The following is a 15,345-nucleotide window of genomic DNA, read 5'->3' as shown; positions in this document are numbered from 1 at the left end:
TGTGGATGACACCGTCTGTGTCTGCTTTGTCCACTCACCAGATGGCTGTTGTTTCCACTTCTTGACTACTATGAATTGTGCGGGTGGAGCATTTGCCCACAAGACTCTGTGTGGACATATGTTCTCATTTCTTTTGGGTCAGTACCTAGAAGTGGGTTTTTTATGGGTTTGGTACTTACTGCGAAATTGCTCTCCAGAAACATCCCTGCATTTGTACCCTTAGGACCAGAATACGATTATGCCTGGTTCTCCTCACCAAAACAGACATTTCCAAAAAAGTTAAATATGTGTCAGTTGTTTAGGCAGAAATTGGTTTTTCATTTTAAAATAACTTCTCTTTGGGATGCCTGGGTGGCTCAGTCAGTTAAGCGTCCTGTTTCTTGCTTTTGGCTCAAGTCACGGTCTCACAGCTGTGAGACTGAGCCCCTAGTCGGACTCCACGCTGCGTGCGGAGCCTGCTTAAGACTGTCTCTCTCCTCCTCTGCCCCTCTCCCCCGTTCATGTTCGCTCTCTGTTAAAAAATAATAATAATAGGGGGAAAAAAACTTACCTTTTCTAAGTAATACAAGTTTACTGGACAAAATTTAGGGAAAATACTAAAATGGAAATAGAAATCTTTGTAATCCAACCACTCAGAACCACAGTTCCAATTTCATGTGTATCCTTTCTGTTTTCAGTGTCGTCCTCTGCATTCCTTTGATGGCTTGTGAGATGTACCTTTTCACGCACTTAACTACGTTTGTCTGACTTGCCTAATCAGTGATTGTGGACCTTTGCCACTTCCCGTAAATGATAGCCACTTATTTTCCCTTAGAAGAAAGTTGCATTTATCAGTACGTCTCCATGGGGGAGAGTGACCTTAATTAAAGATACTGGGGTTTGCAAACCAATGTGATAAAATAGTTGTTTCTATAAGTTATGAGCCACGTCCATGAGTATGTGAGTACGTTCGTGTAAAACGCACACGGAGTGTCAATTGCAGAAGTGAGCCCTTCTGTTCTTCTACGAAATGGTTCTGTATTCTGCTTCCGAGTTGAGTTTAGATTTGTGAGGGACCTCAGCCGGAGCTTTGCCATCTGGGAACGTGTGGGACAGTTCTGCAGGCAGAATTGCAAAGCAAGTAGGGGCCAGCCCCTGGCATTCAGATCTGGTCTGTGCTCAGTACTTTCTGTGGATGGTGGCTTCATGTACTTGTTCATGGTGCTCAAGATGATTAGAAAGAGAACTTTATTTTTTATTTATTTTTTTGAGAAAAAGCACACGCAGGCCTGTGCATGTGCGTGGGAGTGGGAGAAGGGCAGAAGGGGAGAGAGAAACTTAAAAGCAGTCTCCATGCCCAGCATGGAGCTCGATCCCACGACTCTGAGATCATGACCTGAGCTGAAATCAAGAGTCAGATGGTTAACCCATTGAGCCATCCAGGCGCCCCCGAAAGAGAACTTTAAATCAGAGCATTTTATTGTATGTTGAGAAAGGTACAGACAAAAAGGAGGTACAGCACCTAGTTATTTCAGAGTTGGTGTGATTTGTGTGGGGGTCATCGGTCCTGTGATTGGAACCCCCTGTTCTGGCATGCTGGAATGCCACCCTGAAAAAGGGAGGTGGTGGTCTGTGGGTAGACCATGTTTCAGGCTTAACCACCTTGATGGAGAAGGGTGATGAATCCCAGGTGAGTTTCAGATACTTTTCTTAAGTAAATAAACCTTACTTTTGTGTTAGGCTTGTCCCGAAGCTGTTTTATAAATGTGACCAAGGACAAGCCGACCCAGTGGTGGCTGTGGCAAGAGACCAAAGCAGCGTTTACCTGAAACTTCTCATGCACGAGACTCAGCCCCCATCTCACTTCTCCGTCAGCACCATAACCAGGTACATGAGCCGGGTGCGTCCTGAGGTCATCGGGAGGAGGTGCCCTTTCCCGATGCCTCTCTTTTGGGCTTTAGTCTCTAACGTGTGTTCTAGAGAAGAAGCTTTAGGTGAGAGTGTTCGAGTAGGTGGTCTCCTTCAGTGGGATAGTTCTCTGTTCGGGATGTGCCGTCCCGCCTCTTCACTTGATAAACTCTGCCGCCGTCGCGGTGGCGACATCAGACATCTTGTGATCCATTCGTTACCAGCCACGTACCAAGAAGTGTATTTTCGTGGGTGACTCCTGGGCTGGGTCTTAGCTAAAAACTTGTCCGTTAAGTTTCCTCAGTTAACTTGCGCTGCTAGTGTGGAGTCCGGCTCGGTTGTCAGGCCCCTCGTTTTGAGGCGACCTGGCGGTTACAGAGTGGCAGCGGCAGTTGGGCGGTCTGCAGCGATCACCGTCACGTTTATCGTGCAAGCTCCGGCACGCCCCGCGGGTGGTGCCCACGGCCCCCCAGCTGGTCTCGGGTCAGCGGCGGGGACGGAGAAAGTCGCCAGAGCCGAACCGCTCCCAGGGAGTGAGGGTTCCTTGGAGGCTGAGTCTGCACAGATGCCTGCAGAAGCGATACTAAGAGAGACGTCATGCCGTCTTAACGCTCAGTTTTAAATGTTATTTGAAACGTGAGTTTTGTTTGTGACTCTCCTGTTAGCGGCAGTTTCTAAAAAGCTTGGACTAAGTGGCGTCGAAGCGGAGAAGTTTGTTGGATGCTTTTGCTCTGAATTTGGAACTCGGCTTGTCGGATTTTGAAGCTGTTCCTAACTAGATATTTTCTCTCCTCATGTAAAGATTGCTTTAGAAAAACACATGAAAATAATTTTCTCAGAGAAATCCCTCGCCCCCCCCCCCCCCGCTTTTTTTTTTTTTTTTTTTACCCTAGGAAGTGGCATTTTCTTCTCTCTGAAAAGAGAGACTATTTATTCAGGGTAAATATTCCTTTAATAGAAGCAACAAAAGCCACATATGAGTACCTGGTCGTCAGGGGCTGAATAAGCCTTGGGTAACCTGCCGTTTCAGAGGGTCATTTCAGAAAGTGACGATTTCAGTGCCAGCAGGGAGGAGTGGCACATTGCCTGGGCACCGGTTACTGGCCGCGGCCCCGAATCTCCCCCTCCCGCCTCCGGCCTCGGCGAGGTGGCTGTGGTGGCCGTGGTGACTTTGCCGCCTGCCGTTGGGGAATTTATGGGAGAAGAGAAAAGAACTGTTCTCCTGAGATTCATTTCTGGGACCTGAGGACCCCGAGGGATTCAGAAGCGAACCCAGCACTAGTCCTGCGGGGGCCCTGCTGGTAGGGCAGGGGGCCGATGGCCTGCACGTAGCTTCGCGAAGGGTTGAAGTCCATGTGCCAGGAGAGGGGTGACAGAGAGTCCGCGGTGCTCCTGCACTGGGGAGAATGCTTTCTTCTTTCCTGGAATCAGGGTAGCTTCCAGAAGGATTTCTTCCAAGTTAGGAGTTTGAAAAATGGGTGCTTTTGGCAGGTGGGAAGATTTCAGGCGAGGCTGTGGTGGGGGGTGGTCGCAGGAGGGTAGGGATCGTAGTGACCGGGTGTGTGTCTAGCCTCTCGTTCACCTCAGAGTCAGGACTGCTGTAACTTCCTAGAGGCTTTAATCTTAAACTTTGAAATGCCATTTGAATTTTGAAACTACCATAAGCTTTAGTGGTAGATTCGAAGTCTCCATGTTTCCGTGTTTTTCTTATTAGAATATACAGAGGCTATAACCTACTGCCGAGCATGACAGACGTCACTGTGGAAAATAACCTCTCGAGAGTCATCGCTGCAGTTTCCCACGAGCTGGTCACGTCGACCACGCGAGCACTTACAGTAAGTCCCCTGGGTTGGTGTTCTCGAAATTGATTGTGGGTGGTTTGTGCGGTTGGTTTTTAATGGTGACGGGAGGTGCTTGCGTTCGAGGTCTTCTGTGTGGGCCTTATTCCCTAGGACTTGTGTCTCAGGGAGCGGAGTCTGGGCTTATTGGAGTGGGCGTGCGAACAGCCGTTTTGTTTCTGATGATGAAAGTAACACGTGCTCATTGTCAAAAAATTCAGTGTAGGAAGACATGAGAATGAGAATAAACACTCCCATAATCCGGGTTGGTAACGTGTCAGAAGTTCAAACTGCCTCTGATGTAACGGACTCGGTGAGTGTGTGATGGGCGCTACGGGGAAGAAGCAGGCACACCAGCAAAGGTTTCTGTGCGGTGCAATTACGCGTGTCGTCGTTTGCGACACTGACGTGGAAAAGAGCCGTTGCATCCAAGAGTGCAAGGGTGACCCCATTCCAATTATGACGGAGATCTGTATGTGCAGCAGAAGGTTCACACACCTGTCATCGTGGTGCTTTGGAGAGTCTTTCATTCTGTAGAGAGACGGAATCTGGGTTACAATAGAGAGACCAAAGGCCACGTGTGGTTATGTACAGTCCGATCTCTGTTGGGAAAAGTCGTATTCACACACGTACGTTTCTCATACTCAGGAAAACGACTGGCAGAAAATGGCCAAAATGGATTTTAGGACTACGATTTTTGTTTCATATTTTATCAGATACTTATAAATTTCCTAAAATGAACAAGGGTGACTTTCATAATTAGGAATAGAGGATATTATACAAAGTTGCGTTAATTTGCTGTTTCCCCCGTCATTTATTTTATGTGGCAGAAGAAATACTTGCATATTGTAGAAAAATCCCAACAATTACGATTGGGTTGTCTTGACAAGTATATAGTGCCTTTTAAGCCTTAATATTGTTTGGCCTCTTTGTAGTTTGGTCTTCCCTGGATTTGTTTAAAGTTATCATAAGCCTCATTTATTTGTATTTATTGTGGCTTCCATGTGTCGGGCACTCTTCTAGGCTCGGGATGTAAACACAGAGAGGGTCCCTGTCCTGTGCCTCTTGCGGCCTGGTCAGGAGGTGGACATCAGTGAGCTCCCTCCAGCACGGAGCAGACCAGGGCATGGGGAGGGCGTGGGGCCATTGCCACTGTGAGCAGAAGGGCTGTGCCGGCTGCTGGCCTCCCGTCACGGCATAGAACGGTCCCTCCTTAGCGCCTGTGTCTCACTTGTCCAGTTCTGCCCTTGAAGGACGAATCAGTCCCCTGGTAGGACACATATCGTGAGACACAGATCTCAATTCTGTTTTCGTTGTTTGTACTTTCTATAAAGGGTAAAAGGAGGGTCAGTTTGATGAACACTTTTCGGTGCGTGGGTGTGATTTTCCTGTCTTTTCCTTCTTCAGTTCGGATGCTGCGAGGCTTTGTGTCTTCTTTCCACTGCCTTTCCAGTCTGCGTTTGGAGTTTAGGCTGGCACTGTGGGTATGTATTGTTCTCAGCATGTGGCTGTCTTCACTTACGTGATCCAGACATCGTTACTGGGATCTCCTTGTTTCTTTCTTAAATCTTGTATCAGTTTGACCTTTTGGAAAAATACCCAGCAGAATGCTGGGCTCTGCCCTTTTGGCTAGTGACAGAGCTCCTAAAGATCCGAATTCGCTGTGACTCCCGTGGGTGTCAGTCGCCCACTTGTCAGTGCTTTGGGGGATTTCAGGGTGTGACTTGTAGATTGATTGTAGGGAATTCACATATGTTGGCAAGACGTCTCTAATTGGCTTCTCTCCAAAAGTCTTCGCTGTGTATTAGAAATTTGGAGGGGCACCTGGGTGGCGCAGTCGGTTAAGCGTCCGACTTCAGCCAGGTCACGATCTCGTGGTCCGTGAGTTCGAGCCCCGCGTCGGGCTCTGGGCTGATGGCTCAGAGCCTGGAGCCTGTTTCCGATTCTGTGTCTCCCTCTCTCTCTGCCCCTCCCCCGTTCATGCTCTGTCTCTCTCTGTCCCAAAAAAAATAAATAAACGTTGGAAAAAAAAAAATTAAAAAAAAAGAAATTTGGAAACGTTTTTTGTTTGAAACCAAATAATATGACCTATCATTCAAAATCATGATGAGCTACAGTGTGTAATTTAGGAACTTGTACTTATATTAGCACTTTTCATTTAAAAATGATTTTCTTCCAGGAGATGGCCCTAATAGCATCTGTGAAATAATTTCAAGTCTCCTGTGACACTAAGAAATAAGCTTTTACTGTGTGTACCAATGACTGAGAAAAATTTTGGGACTCACCATCATTTTTTTTTTTCAATGTTTATTTTTGAGAGAGAGACAGAGCCTGAACAGGGGAGGAGCAGAGAGAGAGAGGGAGACACAGAATCTGAAACAGGCTCCAGGCTCTGAGCTGTCAGCACAGAGCCCGACATGGGGCTCGAACTCAAGAACTCTGAGATCATGACCTGAGCTGTCATCGGACGCTTAACCGACTGAGCCACCCAGATGCCCCAGGGCTCACCATCACTTTAAAAAAAAAAATCTTTTTTTAGTGTCTATTTATTTATTTTGAGAGAGTGAGTGTGTGAGCGGAGGAGGGACAGAGAGAAAGACACAGAATCTGAAACAGGCTCTATCTAGCCTCTGAGCTGTCAGCACAGAGCCTAATGTGGGGCTGAAACCCATGAACCGTGAGGTCATGACCTGAGCCGAAGTTGGATGCTCAACCAACTGAGCCACCCAGGCGCCCCTCACCATCCCTCGTTAAAGTAAATCTGCAGATTTGTGTCTGTGTCAGCCTATGACCAGCTAACATTTGCTTGGAGTGGATGGATTGCATCCTCCGGTCTAGAATGATTGCTTCCCTCTGTCCACAGGTAGTTACTGAGCAGCTGCGGTTTCTGGTCATAGATCCAGTGCCTGACCTGACTCTAGGCTACTTTGGCATTGGAGTAAAATATGCTAAGTCAAAATTCGAAGAAAGTTAAAAAGTTATAAAAGTAAGCAGTTTCAATAGTTTTAATCAGATGTGCTACCTGGTTTCATTTCTCTGATTTTTGTGGAGCTGAGGTGTATGTGCAGGAAGGATGTTAGTTAACAATAGTAAAATCGCTTTGTGAGCTGGTACAAAACGTGCGGTGATAGGCCTTTGTGGTTCAGGGGGGAAGGCAAGACGGCTTTACAGCTTTTGTCATCTGACCTGCCCGTGTTGGCTTCCAGGGCACCCCCGCTGAGCGTGTCCGGTGAGTCCAGGAAGAGCTGTACTGTTGGCATGGCCACGGTCATCCTCACCTTGCTCTCGTCAGCTTGGTTCCCACTGGACCTCGCAGCGCACCAGGATGCACTGGTGCTGGCCGGAAACCTGCTCGCAGGTAGTGGCGCAGAGGTGGAGCAGGGGCTTCGGGTCCAGAGCTGTAGGTTTCTTTTTGAGGGATGGGGTGGTGCGCACACGAAGGAGAATATTGTGAGGCCATCGCCAGGATGGCTCCAGCCCTTCGTCAGAGTTCCCGACGTCAGCAGCATGCATGGATGTGAGCTATAGGCATCTGTTCTGGGCCGACTGTTTTAAGGGAGCCCTTTTCCTGCCCAGCCCCTCAGCCACAGGGAAACCTGTTCCTAATTTCATTTTAGTGGGCACCATGTGCCAGGCACAGTCCCAGGCACCACGGCTGTAAGAAAGGTCGGTGTGTGGGCTCCATTCACAAGTCACACGTGGATTCAGCGGGTGACGCATGTAAACTAAGTACAGTGGCTGCCCAGAGTGGCCGTCATCGCTCTCTTTAAACACCAGGTGGAGGGCGTGGCCTATTTGAAGGCATAGAGACACAAAAAAATTTGTGACATGTGAGGACTGCAAGTAGCTGGGGATGTTAGGTGAGATGAGGACTGACAGGGAGGGTGTAAGGAAGGAAGGCCACTGAACGTGACAGGTGGGCTGCCTCGCTAAGTGCTCCTTAAGTATGACGTCCTGTTTGCTGTGCGACGTCACGGCAGAGCCTCATGGAGGGGCTGGCAGTGGGGCTGGTGCATTTGCAAGGTCCGGTCCCTCAGCGGCTTCAGTGTGGCTTGGAGGAGAAGGTAGGGAAACCCGCTTAGGAGGCTCATGTCGTAGTCGAGGTGAGAGAGTCTGAACGGGATAAATGGTGGTGGGCTGACTGGAAGAGGATGCAGGGGGCAGGATCAGCAGGCCTCGGCCCCCGGTTCGATTGGGGTTGAAAAGATCCGGGGCGCCTGGGGTGATTGGCACGTCCTGACTGGGCGTACGTACTGTGGTGATGTTAGGAAGGTCCACCGGCTGGAGATGTCTAGCAGACTCAGAGTGGATGGGTCTAAATGACTTGCCTACTCATTCCTTTCCCCCACATTGTGCCGCATCACAGCCAGTGCCCCCAGATCTCTGAGAAGTTCGTGGACCTCTGAGGAAGAGGCCAACCCAGCAGCCGCCAAGCAGGAAGAGGTCTGGCCAGCTCTGGGTGACCGGACCCTGGTGCCCATGGTGGAGCAGCTCTTCTCCCACCTGCTGAAGGTGATTAATATCTGCGCACACGTGCTGGACGATGTGGCTCCTGGACCGGCAATAAAGGTAACTTTGGACTTGGCCGCCGTTTAGCACAGAGTGACGTCGTGGGTGTCAGACATGCCTTCGTGACTCATCTGTCCCTTCCTTACTCTTTTTTACTTTAAATGAACAAAACTGCTCATATGGTGACATTGGATTTAACGCCATAATATGTCAACCAATTTATAGCTCTTTTGGTACTGTCATCGGTTACTGTCATCTCTGAGGGGAAAGCTATCTTTATTCTTGGCTTTCAGCATTAGCCAAGAAAGCTCATACGGAAGTTGCTGGCTTATTAGGTAACTAACTCATCTGCTGTCTCCCGGAATGTTGGCAGATCGCTCTTCTGTGAAGTGTAGCTCTATCAACTCAGCTTCCCGAGTGGTAAATTGTTTGCACAGTGAATAAGGTAGATGAGCTCACTTACAATTATATCCGATTATTCGCACGCTCCTGTGTCCTCTATCTCAGGTTACTTCCATCTTGAAAAAACTCCTCTAACTTCACATTCTGCTTCGACTGCCGCTCGGTCTCCTCATCAGTACAAACCTTTCTGAAGAGTGCCGTCTCCCCGCTTAACACCTTAGGGCCTCCTGTGGCTGCAGCCATCGATTCCCCAACCTCCAGGGGGTCGGCTTTCGGCCACCACTCTCCATAGCAACTCTCCCTGCCAGAATTGGTCCTTGGGTCTCGTGGGTCCCTCTCGGGTCCTGTCTTCTCCTGTGTATCACTCGGTACCGCCTCGCAGGTCCTGAAACAGTCATTCCTGCTGGTCTCCGGGTTTTGTCTCTTGTTTTTCTCCGACCAGTCTGCTCGCCGGGCCCTCTCCTGGTTTCACCTCTCTGCCCACCACTGATGATCTCCAGGCTCTGTCCTAGGTTGGCCTCCCTTGATATTTCCTGGGCCAGTTCTGTCCAGTACAACTCTCTGTAATGGTGGGAACATTGATGTCTAGGCCAGCCAGGACAGTAGCCACCAACCACACGCGGTGACTGATCACTTGAAAAGTGGCTAGCGCAACTGAGGAACTGAACTTCTCATTTTGTTTGTCATTAAATGGCCACGTGTAGATAATGGCTCCTTTACGGGACGGGGCAGCTCAAGGTGGTCAGTCCTGCTCTTACCGTTGGTATTTAAACATCAGAGACCCCAGGTGTGTCTTTGGGGCGTCAGTCCAGGGACGCGCCATGCATCTCCTTGGATGGCTCGCAGACCTCAGGTGTCCTCTGGATCTGAGCTGCTGAGCCTCGCCCCTGCCCGTGCCTGCCGTGCTCCCCTCACTTTGTGCTTTGTCAGCTGCAAACGTGGTGGTCATCATAGATCCTTATTTCATCAAGTCCTGTGTTTTCCCTACTGAATATCTTACGAAAACCTGTATACACGTGCACACATGCACGTACATGTACACACACACACAAATACACACATACCCGTATAGGTGCACACGTACATACACACTTCTCGTGTGTTCACTGCCACTATTCTGGTGCAAACTGGTGACCTGATGGAGTACTGCTGCAGCCTCGTTTCTTTCTTCTTTTTCTTCTTTTTCTTCTTGTTGAGACCACATGTTAATGAATACACCCTGCAACTCCAGCATAATTCGTATGCCACACAACCCTTCCGCTTACAGTGTAGGATTTGGGTGGTTTTAGTACGCCCAGAGCCACTGGGCCATCACCACCACCAGTGTAGAGTCCAGAAAGGAACACGATACATACCTTTAGCTCTCACCCCCAACCTCTCGTGCCCCCCAGCTCCAGGCAGCCACCACCTACTTGCTGTTTCTGTGGACCTGCCCGCGGCGGACACGTCACGGGAAGGGACTGTGTGGTCCATGTCTTGTCGGTCTGCGCTCCTGATGGCAGCTCTTGCCACACTCCGTCCGCTTCCCTGACGTTGTGGGGAGAGAAGCAGAGCTGAGGCCCAGTGCCCACTATGTGCCTCCTGCAGTTCTGTGTCTGTCCAGCGGACCCCTAGCTCTGCTCCTCGTTAGCCTTGACGTCGAATACGTTCCTTCACCTCTGAGCTCGTTTCATCGTTTGAAAATGGGTTCAGAACGTTGCTTCGTACCCTTTTTCCTGTCCTGGCTCCCACGGAGTGCCCTGGTTGCCACTGGAGGTGATGGGTGGGCCCCGCCTGACCCCCTTCACAGTCCACCTGTGAAGAAGTTCTGGGTCAATCCCTGCCACGTGTGACGGTTGTGTGGCTTAGTGTAGCTGGTACACGTACCGCGTGTGAGCTCCGTAAATGAGGATTCCGAGAAAAACCAGATTGCCTGGGTTGCTTGCTCTGCTCTGGGAATGGGAAACCACATCTGCGAGTGTCAGTTTGCGTGCTGGTTCTACTTCCTTCGCAGACTCTGGTTTTTGTTGCAGGCAGCCTTGCCGTCCCTAACAAACCCTCCTTCTCTAAGTCCGATCCGCCGGAAGGGAAAGGAGAAAGAGCCGGGAGAGCAGGCCTCTGCGCCCTTGAGCCCCAAGAAAGGCAGCGAAGCCAGTCCAGGTATGAAGTGTTAACGGGCAGGGGACATGGTGTGTGTCATCCAAAGCCAGGACTCTGCTTATGTTCGTGCCAAAGTTAATGTGATAACTTGGTATTTTTTGGAAGTAAACTACATGGCAGAGGAGCCGGAGAAAGAGTTTCCTCAGTGTGGGTTCGGATATTAAATATTATAAATATCCCTAACTGTGTCCAGACCGTGTTCTGGTCTTGAGTGCCTCTTAGTGTCACTTGCCAGTATGTGGCCACAGAGGTCTGCGGACATCGGGCCCCTAGCAAGGAGCCCTGCCTGCTGTCCTCCCCGTCCCACTTCTCCCTGCAGAAGAGAGTAGAAGAGACCCGAGTTTGAGTCGGGGAGGCGGTGTAGACGGCTGGGAGCAGAGCTAGCGGATGAAATACTTGGTCCTGACATGTGAGGCCCTCTCCAGTTGGAAGTGGCAGGTTTACATTTGGGCGCACTGCGGTAGGGTTCAGTCATGTGAGTGAACGGGACCCAGAAGCTCAGATCGTGGAGCAGCTTCTAGACCTGGGACGGTCTCAGGACAGAAGGGGCCACGGTTTCGGTGGAACCTTGCGGTTTCCACCGACCAGGCAGCCGCTGTGGGCTGGGGAGCCAGGGCGATCTGTCCTGTCCCGCTCCCATCAAACCTGTCAGCACACTGCCTTACGGCGCCTGCACAGTTGTGGTCTCCTAGTCGTTTTGCTTACAGAGTGTTTACGGGAAGGCTTTTTCAAAGCTGCTCTTTTCTAGGGATTGACTATAGGACGCAGGAGGATTTGCCAGCTTTAAAAGCTTCAGAACTTTACAAATGTAAAGTTATCAGTATGTCACTGATACTCTTTCTGGTGGATTAAATCAACTAAGGGCTCCAAGTTGAAGGTCTTTAAAACTCGAGTAGTATAGTTTCCATATAGTGCTTTTGGCATTTTAATATTTCATGTCCATTTCATGATAATATGTATGCTCTTTACAGCGTTTAAGCACGTTGGTTGCTTACAGGGCGCGTGACCTGCACCGGCCAGGGCTCAGCGCCATTGTGCGCTGGGAGCCTCAGGGAGCCTCAGGCTCCTGGCAGTTGTGTGATTGGCCGGAGGTCATTGAACTAGTCGTTCCTCTGATTTGCAAACTGGCAGCGAGACCGTAACAACAGACAGTAGCCTTACACCGCTGTTTTCCTTTTCGTCTTTTTTCTGGGGACAGCCTGGATTCTACTTATGTTTATCAGTCAATTTGTTGTTACTTCTAGTTAATCAAAAAGAGGAAGAATTTGAATTTTATTCTACTAGAATACCTTTAAAAGCCATTGTTGCTAGTAACTTACTTTAAACGTGGCAAGTGTTTACTTTTGATCTAAACGTTTATTTTGTGTGGTGTGTTTCACAGCCTCTCGACAGTCCGACGCCTCAGGGCCTGTTACAGCAAATAAGTCCTCATCACTGGGCAGTTTCTACCACCTTCCTTCCTACCTCAAATTGCACGATGTCCTGAAAGCTACTCACGCTAACTATAAGGTACTGACCGCTCCTTTTGTAAAAATATGCACGTGCTCAGATTTCTAATAGATCGTGGATGTGTTTCTTAAGATTCGCAGCTTGTGTGTGTACGTACACGTACATACGAGACAGCGTGGGGTGTGCGCTGTGACGGTTTTTTCAAGTTTTGTCTTCAGCTTTGTTTATGGTAGCTTTCATCATATCAAAACGTAAGGTTTCTGCTGGAGTTGCAGTCTCTCTGTGGGTTACCGGGGCTGTGTCTGGGCCTCCCAAGGCCACCCCCGACCTTCAGAGATTTTCTGGCAAGACGCTGGGACTGGCGTGTAGTCGTTCTCACAGCTGGGACTTCTACCACAGCGTGGAGTCTGCAGGGATCCGTGCACAGGCTTCCCGTGTTCTCTCTGTCCATTGAGGGCCACAGAGCAGCTTTGTCCCCCGAGCAGCGGAGGCTTCCTCTGCCTGGCACAAACTGAAACCTCAGCCTCGCAGAGGCAGGTGTGCGACGTAAAACGTGGGATTCCTTCCCAGAGTCCAGGCTCAGGGAACCAGCCCTATCAGGGAAGGTTTTCTATCAGCGTGGGGGACCTTTGACTGGTCAAGTGCGTGGACACCACCAAGGGCCCACCTTACAGACCGGTTTCCGTCTGTTCTGTTAACTCTTCTGCACGGGTATGTTTCGTACCTTGGGCCTTCTCACACTGAGATGGTTAAGGAAAAATCTACCACGATTTCTCATAGGGCTTTTCATTGGTTAGCTGCCTGCCCAGTTTCCCTGGCACTGTCTCCCAAATAATCCAGTTTTCATGCACTAACTGATCTGAAAGATGACCTTGATCAGATACTAAATTCTCATAGTTCTGTATTTCTACTGTTTTGTTACATCCATCTGTCTATCTGTTCATCTTTTAGAAGCACGCGTCCTGATTGTGTAGCTGCTCGGTATATTTTTTGAGGTGGTCAGTCCCCCCCATTCTCCTTCAGAATTTTTTCTGGATGTTCTTTTCTTACTCATTTTTGCATGTGAACACTAGAATAAACTAATCTGGTTCTAAAGAATCCTGAGAGTATTTCCATTGGGATCATGTTAATTTATAGATTAATCTGGGGGAGAACTGGTATCTTAGATGTTAAGTCCACCTGTCCAGAGTGTGGGATGCTTTTTTGTTTATTGAAAACTTCTTGTATATGCCTCAGATGTACCTGAAATGTAAAGAATTTGAAAAAGAATTTTTGAAGATTACTTCACACAGATGTTGCACATTTCTTGATAAGTGTGTCCCCAGATGGTCATTATCTTTTGTTATTGCTATAGATATTTCTCAGGGTTTTTGTCTGTCTGTCTGTCTGTCTGTTTGTTTGAAAATGATTTATGAACTTTACCTGGCTTTTCTTCTGAAAGATATCAATACCTTCCAAAGATCAGAGTGTTTGACCACATTTTTCAGAAGATTCAGAGGTTCTTTTTTAGCCAGCATTTCTCATGTCAGCCACCCACATAGCAGAGGGCACGTGGGAAATACCGCACGCACAGAGCTGTTTCTTTTCTGCCTGTTCTCGACTCCCGTCCTGAGTCCTGGGGCCCTCTTGATGATCCCAGTGTCGGCTCCCTCTTTATCATTTCCCCTCCGGGACATCCTGGGCTCCACGCTGTACCCCGTGCATTGTGGCCCCCGGTGTCCCGGATGCCCGCCTGGATCGGTGTGTTTGGAGTGCCTGGCACATGTGACGTCCGTCACGCTGCCCCTCCACCTCCTTCATTACATCTTTATTCCCTCTCTTCTGGCTGTACTCCCACCCTGGCCCTCGTTGTCCGCCCCCCTCAGAGCCCCGTGGCCCTGCTTCTCCCCTGCGACCTCTGTTCTTTGTCAAGATAGGCCTCCCCATGCGCATGCCCCTCGCCCCCTCGTTCTGTCGTGCCTGCTGGAGGTGAGCCCCTACCCTCCTGTCCCTGTGGGATGTGGCCCCATGGAGTCACCTGTCCCTGTGTCCCCACTCGCCCTTCCTCTGCCTGCTGGAAACCACCTCACGGTGACACAGGAGCATCAAGGTTTTCACCTTCTGTGTGTGTCTCCCCTGCTGTCCTGCTCCTCGGCCCAGGAAGTGCTTCCTGTGTCATCACGGCTGGCTGGGTTTGATTTCACGGAGCAGACTCCATTCTCTGTTGTAGCGTTCTGCAAGGTTTTTGCCAGTTTTTATTTTTATAGTTGATCCCTCCCCTTCGCCCTTCATATCCTTGGACCTGACTCATTCTCAGTCTGTTAAATAGGGGAGTTGCTGCATAATTTAATTCAGCTGGGCCCTTTCGAATTATAATTTAATCCTTCTTAAGATGAATTTAATATTTTGCTAGAGCCAGACCGAAGGGCGGTTTCTGGATTTGATCGTGATTCCCGGGGGATACGAACATATGTGGAACACAACGTGTATTTATAGGTTTTGACATGGTGCTTATCGGATACTGGTTGAAATGGACACTGAATTTTTTTTCTCGTAATAGAAGGTCAGAAATTGTTTCTTTCAGCAGCATCACTATAAGCTGGAAGATGCCTTTGAAAGGTTACAGTTTTATGCAGTTCCTTTCCAGGGCGTTTTCCCAGCACTGAAAGCAAATGAACAAACAGAAACCCCCCCAGATTGCGGGTGTTAGAGCAGCCCAGCCGGACACTCTCACCGCGTGGACAGCACGTGTCTTTGTTGCAGGTGACGGAACAGGACAGTGCCAGTAACCCTGTGTTCTTTCCCTCCGCTTCCCAAGGTTACCTTGGACCTTCAGAACAGTGCTGAAAAGTTTGGGGGCTTTCTGCGTTCTGCCTTGGATGTGCTCTCTCAGATCCTAGAATTGGCAACACTGCAGGACATCGGGAAGGTTTGTGTTTTGTTTCTTCCCCTCGAGCTGTAGCTGGGGAATCTGGGTGCATTCGGAAGGCGGGAGCAGCTTGGGGAGAAGCTTCCGCGGCCCCCGGCTGCTGCGTCATGGCTCCTGCCTCTGATTCTTGTGTCAGCCTCACGTTGGGGGTGTCCTACTTCCATCCCGTTTTCAGGGTTTTTCTGTATGTTAGCCTCGACCCAGTTCATTCTA

The 15,345-nt window shown here is 49.5% G+C and overlaps 1 protein-coding gene across 3 annotated transcripts in view; it reads left to right on the top strand.

The window, feature by feature from the left end:
* The window catches only part of HTT (huntingtin), a 151,533-nt gene that overhangs the window by 58,353 nt on the left and 77,835 nt on the right, over positions 1 to 15,345 (top strand). For all 3 annotated transcript variants that reach the window (XM_045474724.1, XM_045474725.1, XM_045474726.1), the window contains 8 exons: positions 1,720 to 1,866; positions 3,602 to 3,722; positions 5,133 to 5,209; positions 6,932 to 7,083; positions 8,092 to 8,294; positions 10,649 to 10,775; positions 12,157 to 12,284; positions 15,022 to 15,132. In XM_045474724.1, coding sequence (XP_045330680.1) covers positions 1,720 to 1,866; positions 3,602 to 3,722; positions 5,133 to 5,209; positions 6,932 to 7,083; positions 8,092 to 8,294; positions 10,649 to 10,775; positions 12,157 to 12,284; positions 15,022 to 15,132 — 1,066 coding nt within the window. The remainder of the gene's footprint in view (positions 1 to 1,719; positions 1,867 to 3,601; positions 3,723 to 5,132; positions 5,210 to 6,931; positions 7,084 to 8,091; positions 8,295 to 10,648; positions 10,776 to 12,156; positions 12,285 to 15,021; positions 15,133 to 15,345) is intronic.

This window comes from Leopardus geoffroyi, chromosome B1 (assembly GCF_018350155.1).
Source record: "Leopardus geoffroyi isolate Oge1 chromosome B1, O.geoffroyi_Oge1_pat1.0, whole genome shotgun sequence".
Taxonomy (NCBI): Eukaryota; Metazoa; Chordata; class Mammalia; order Carnivora; family Felidae; genus Leopardus; species Leopardus geoffroyi.
This window is presented reverse-complemented; position numbering and strand designations above follow the sequence as displayed.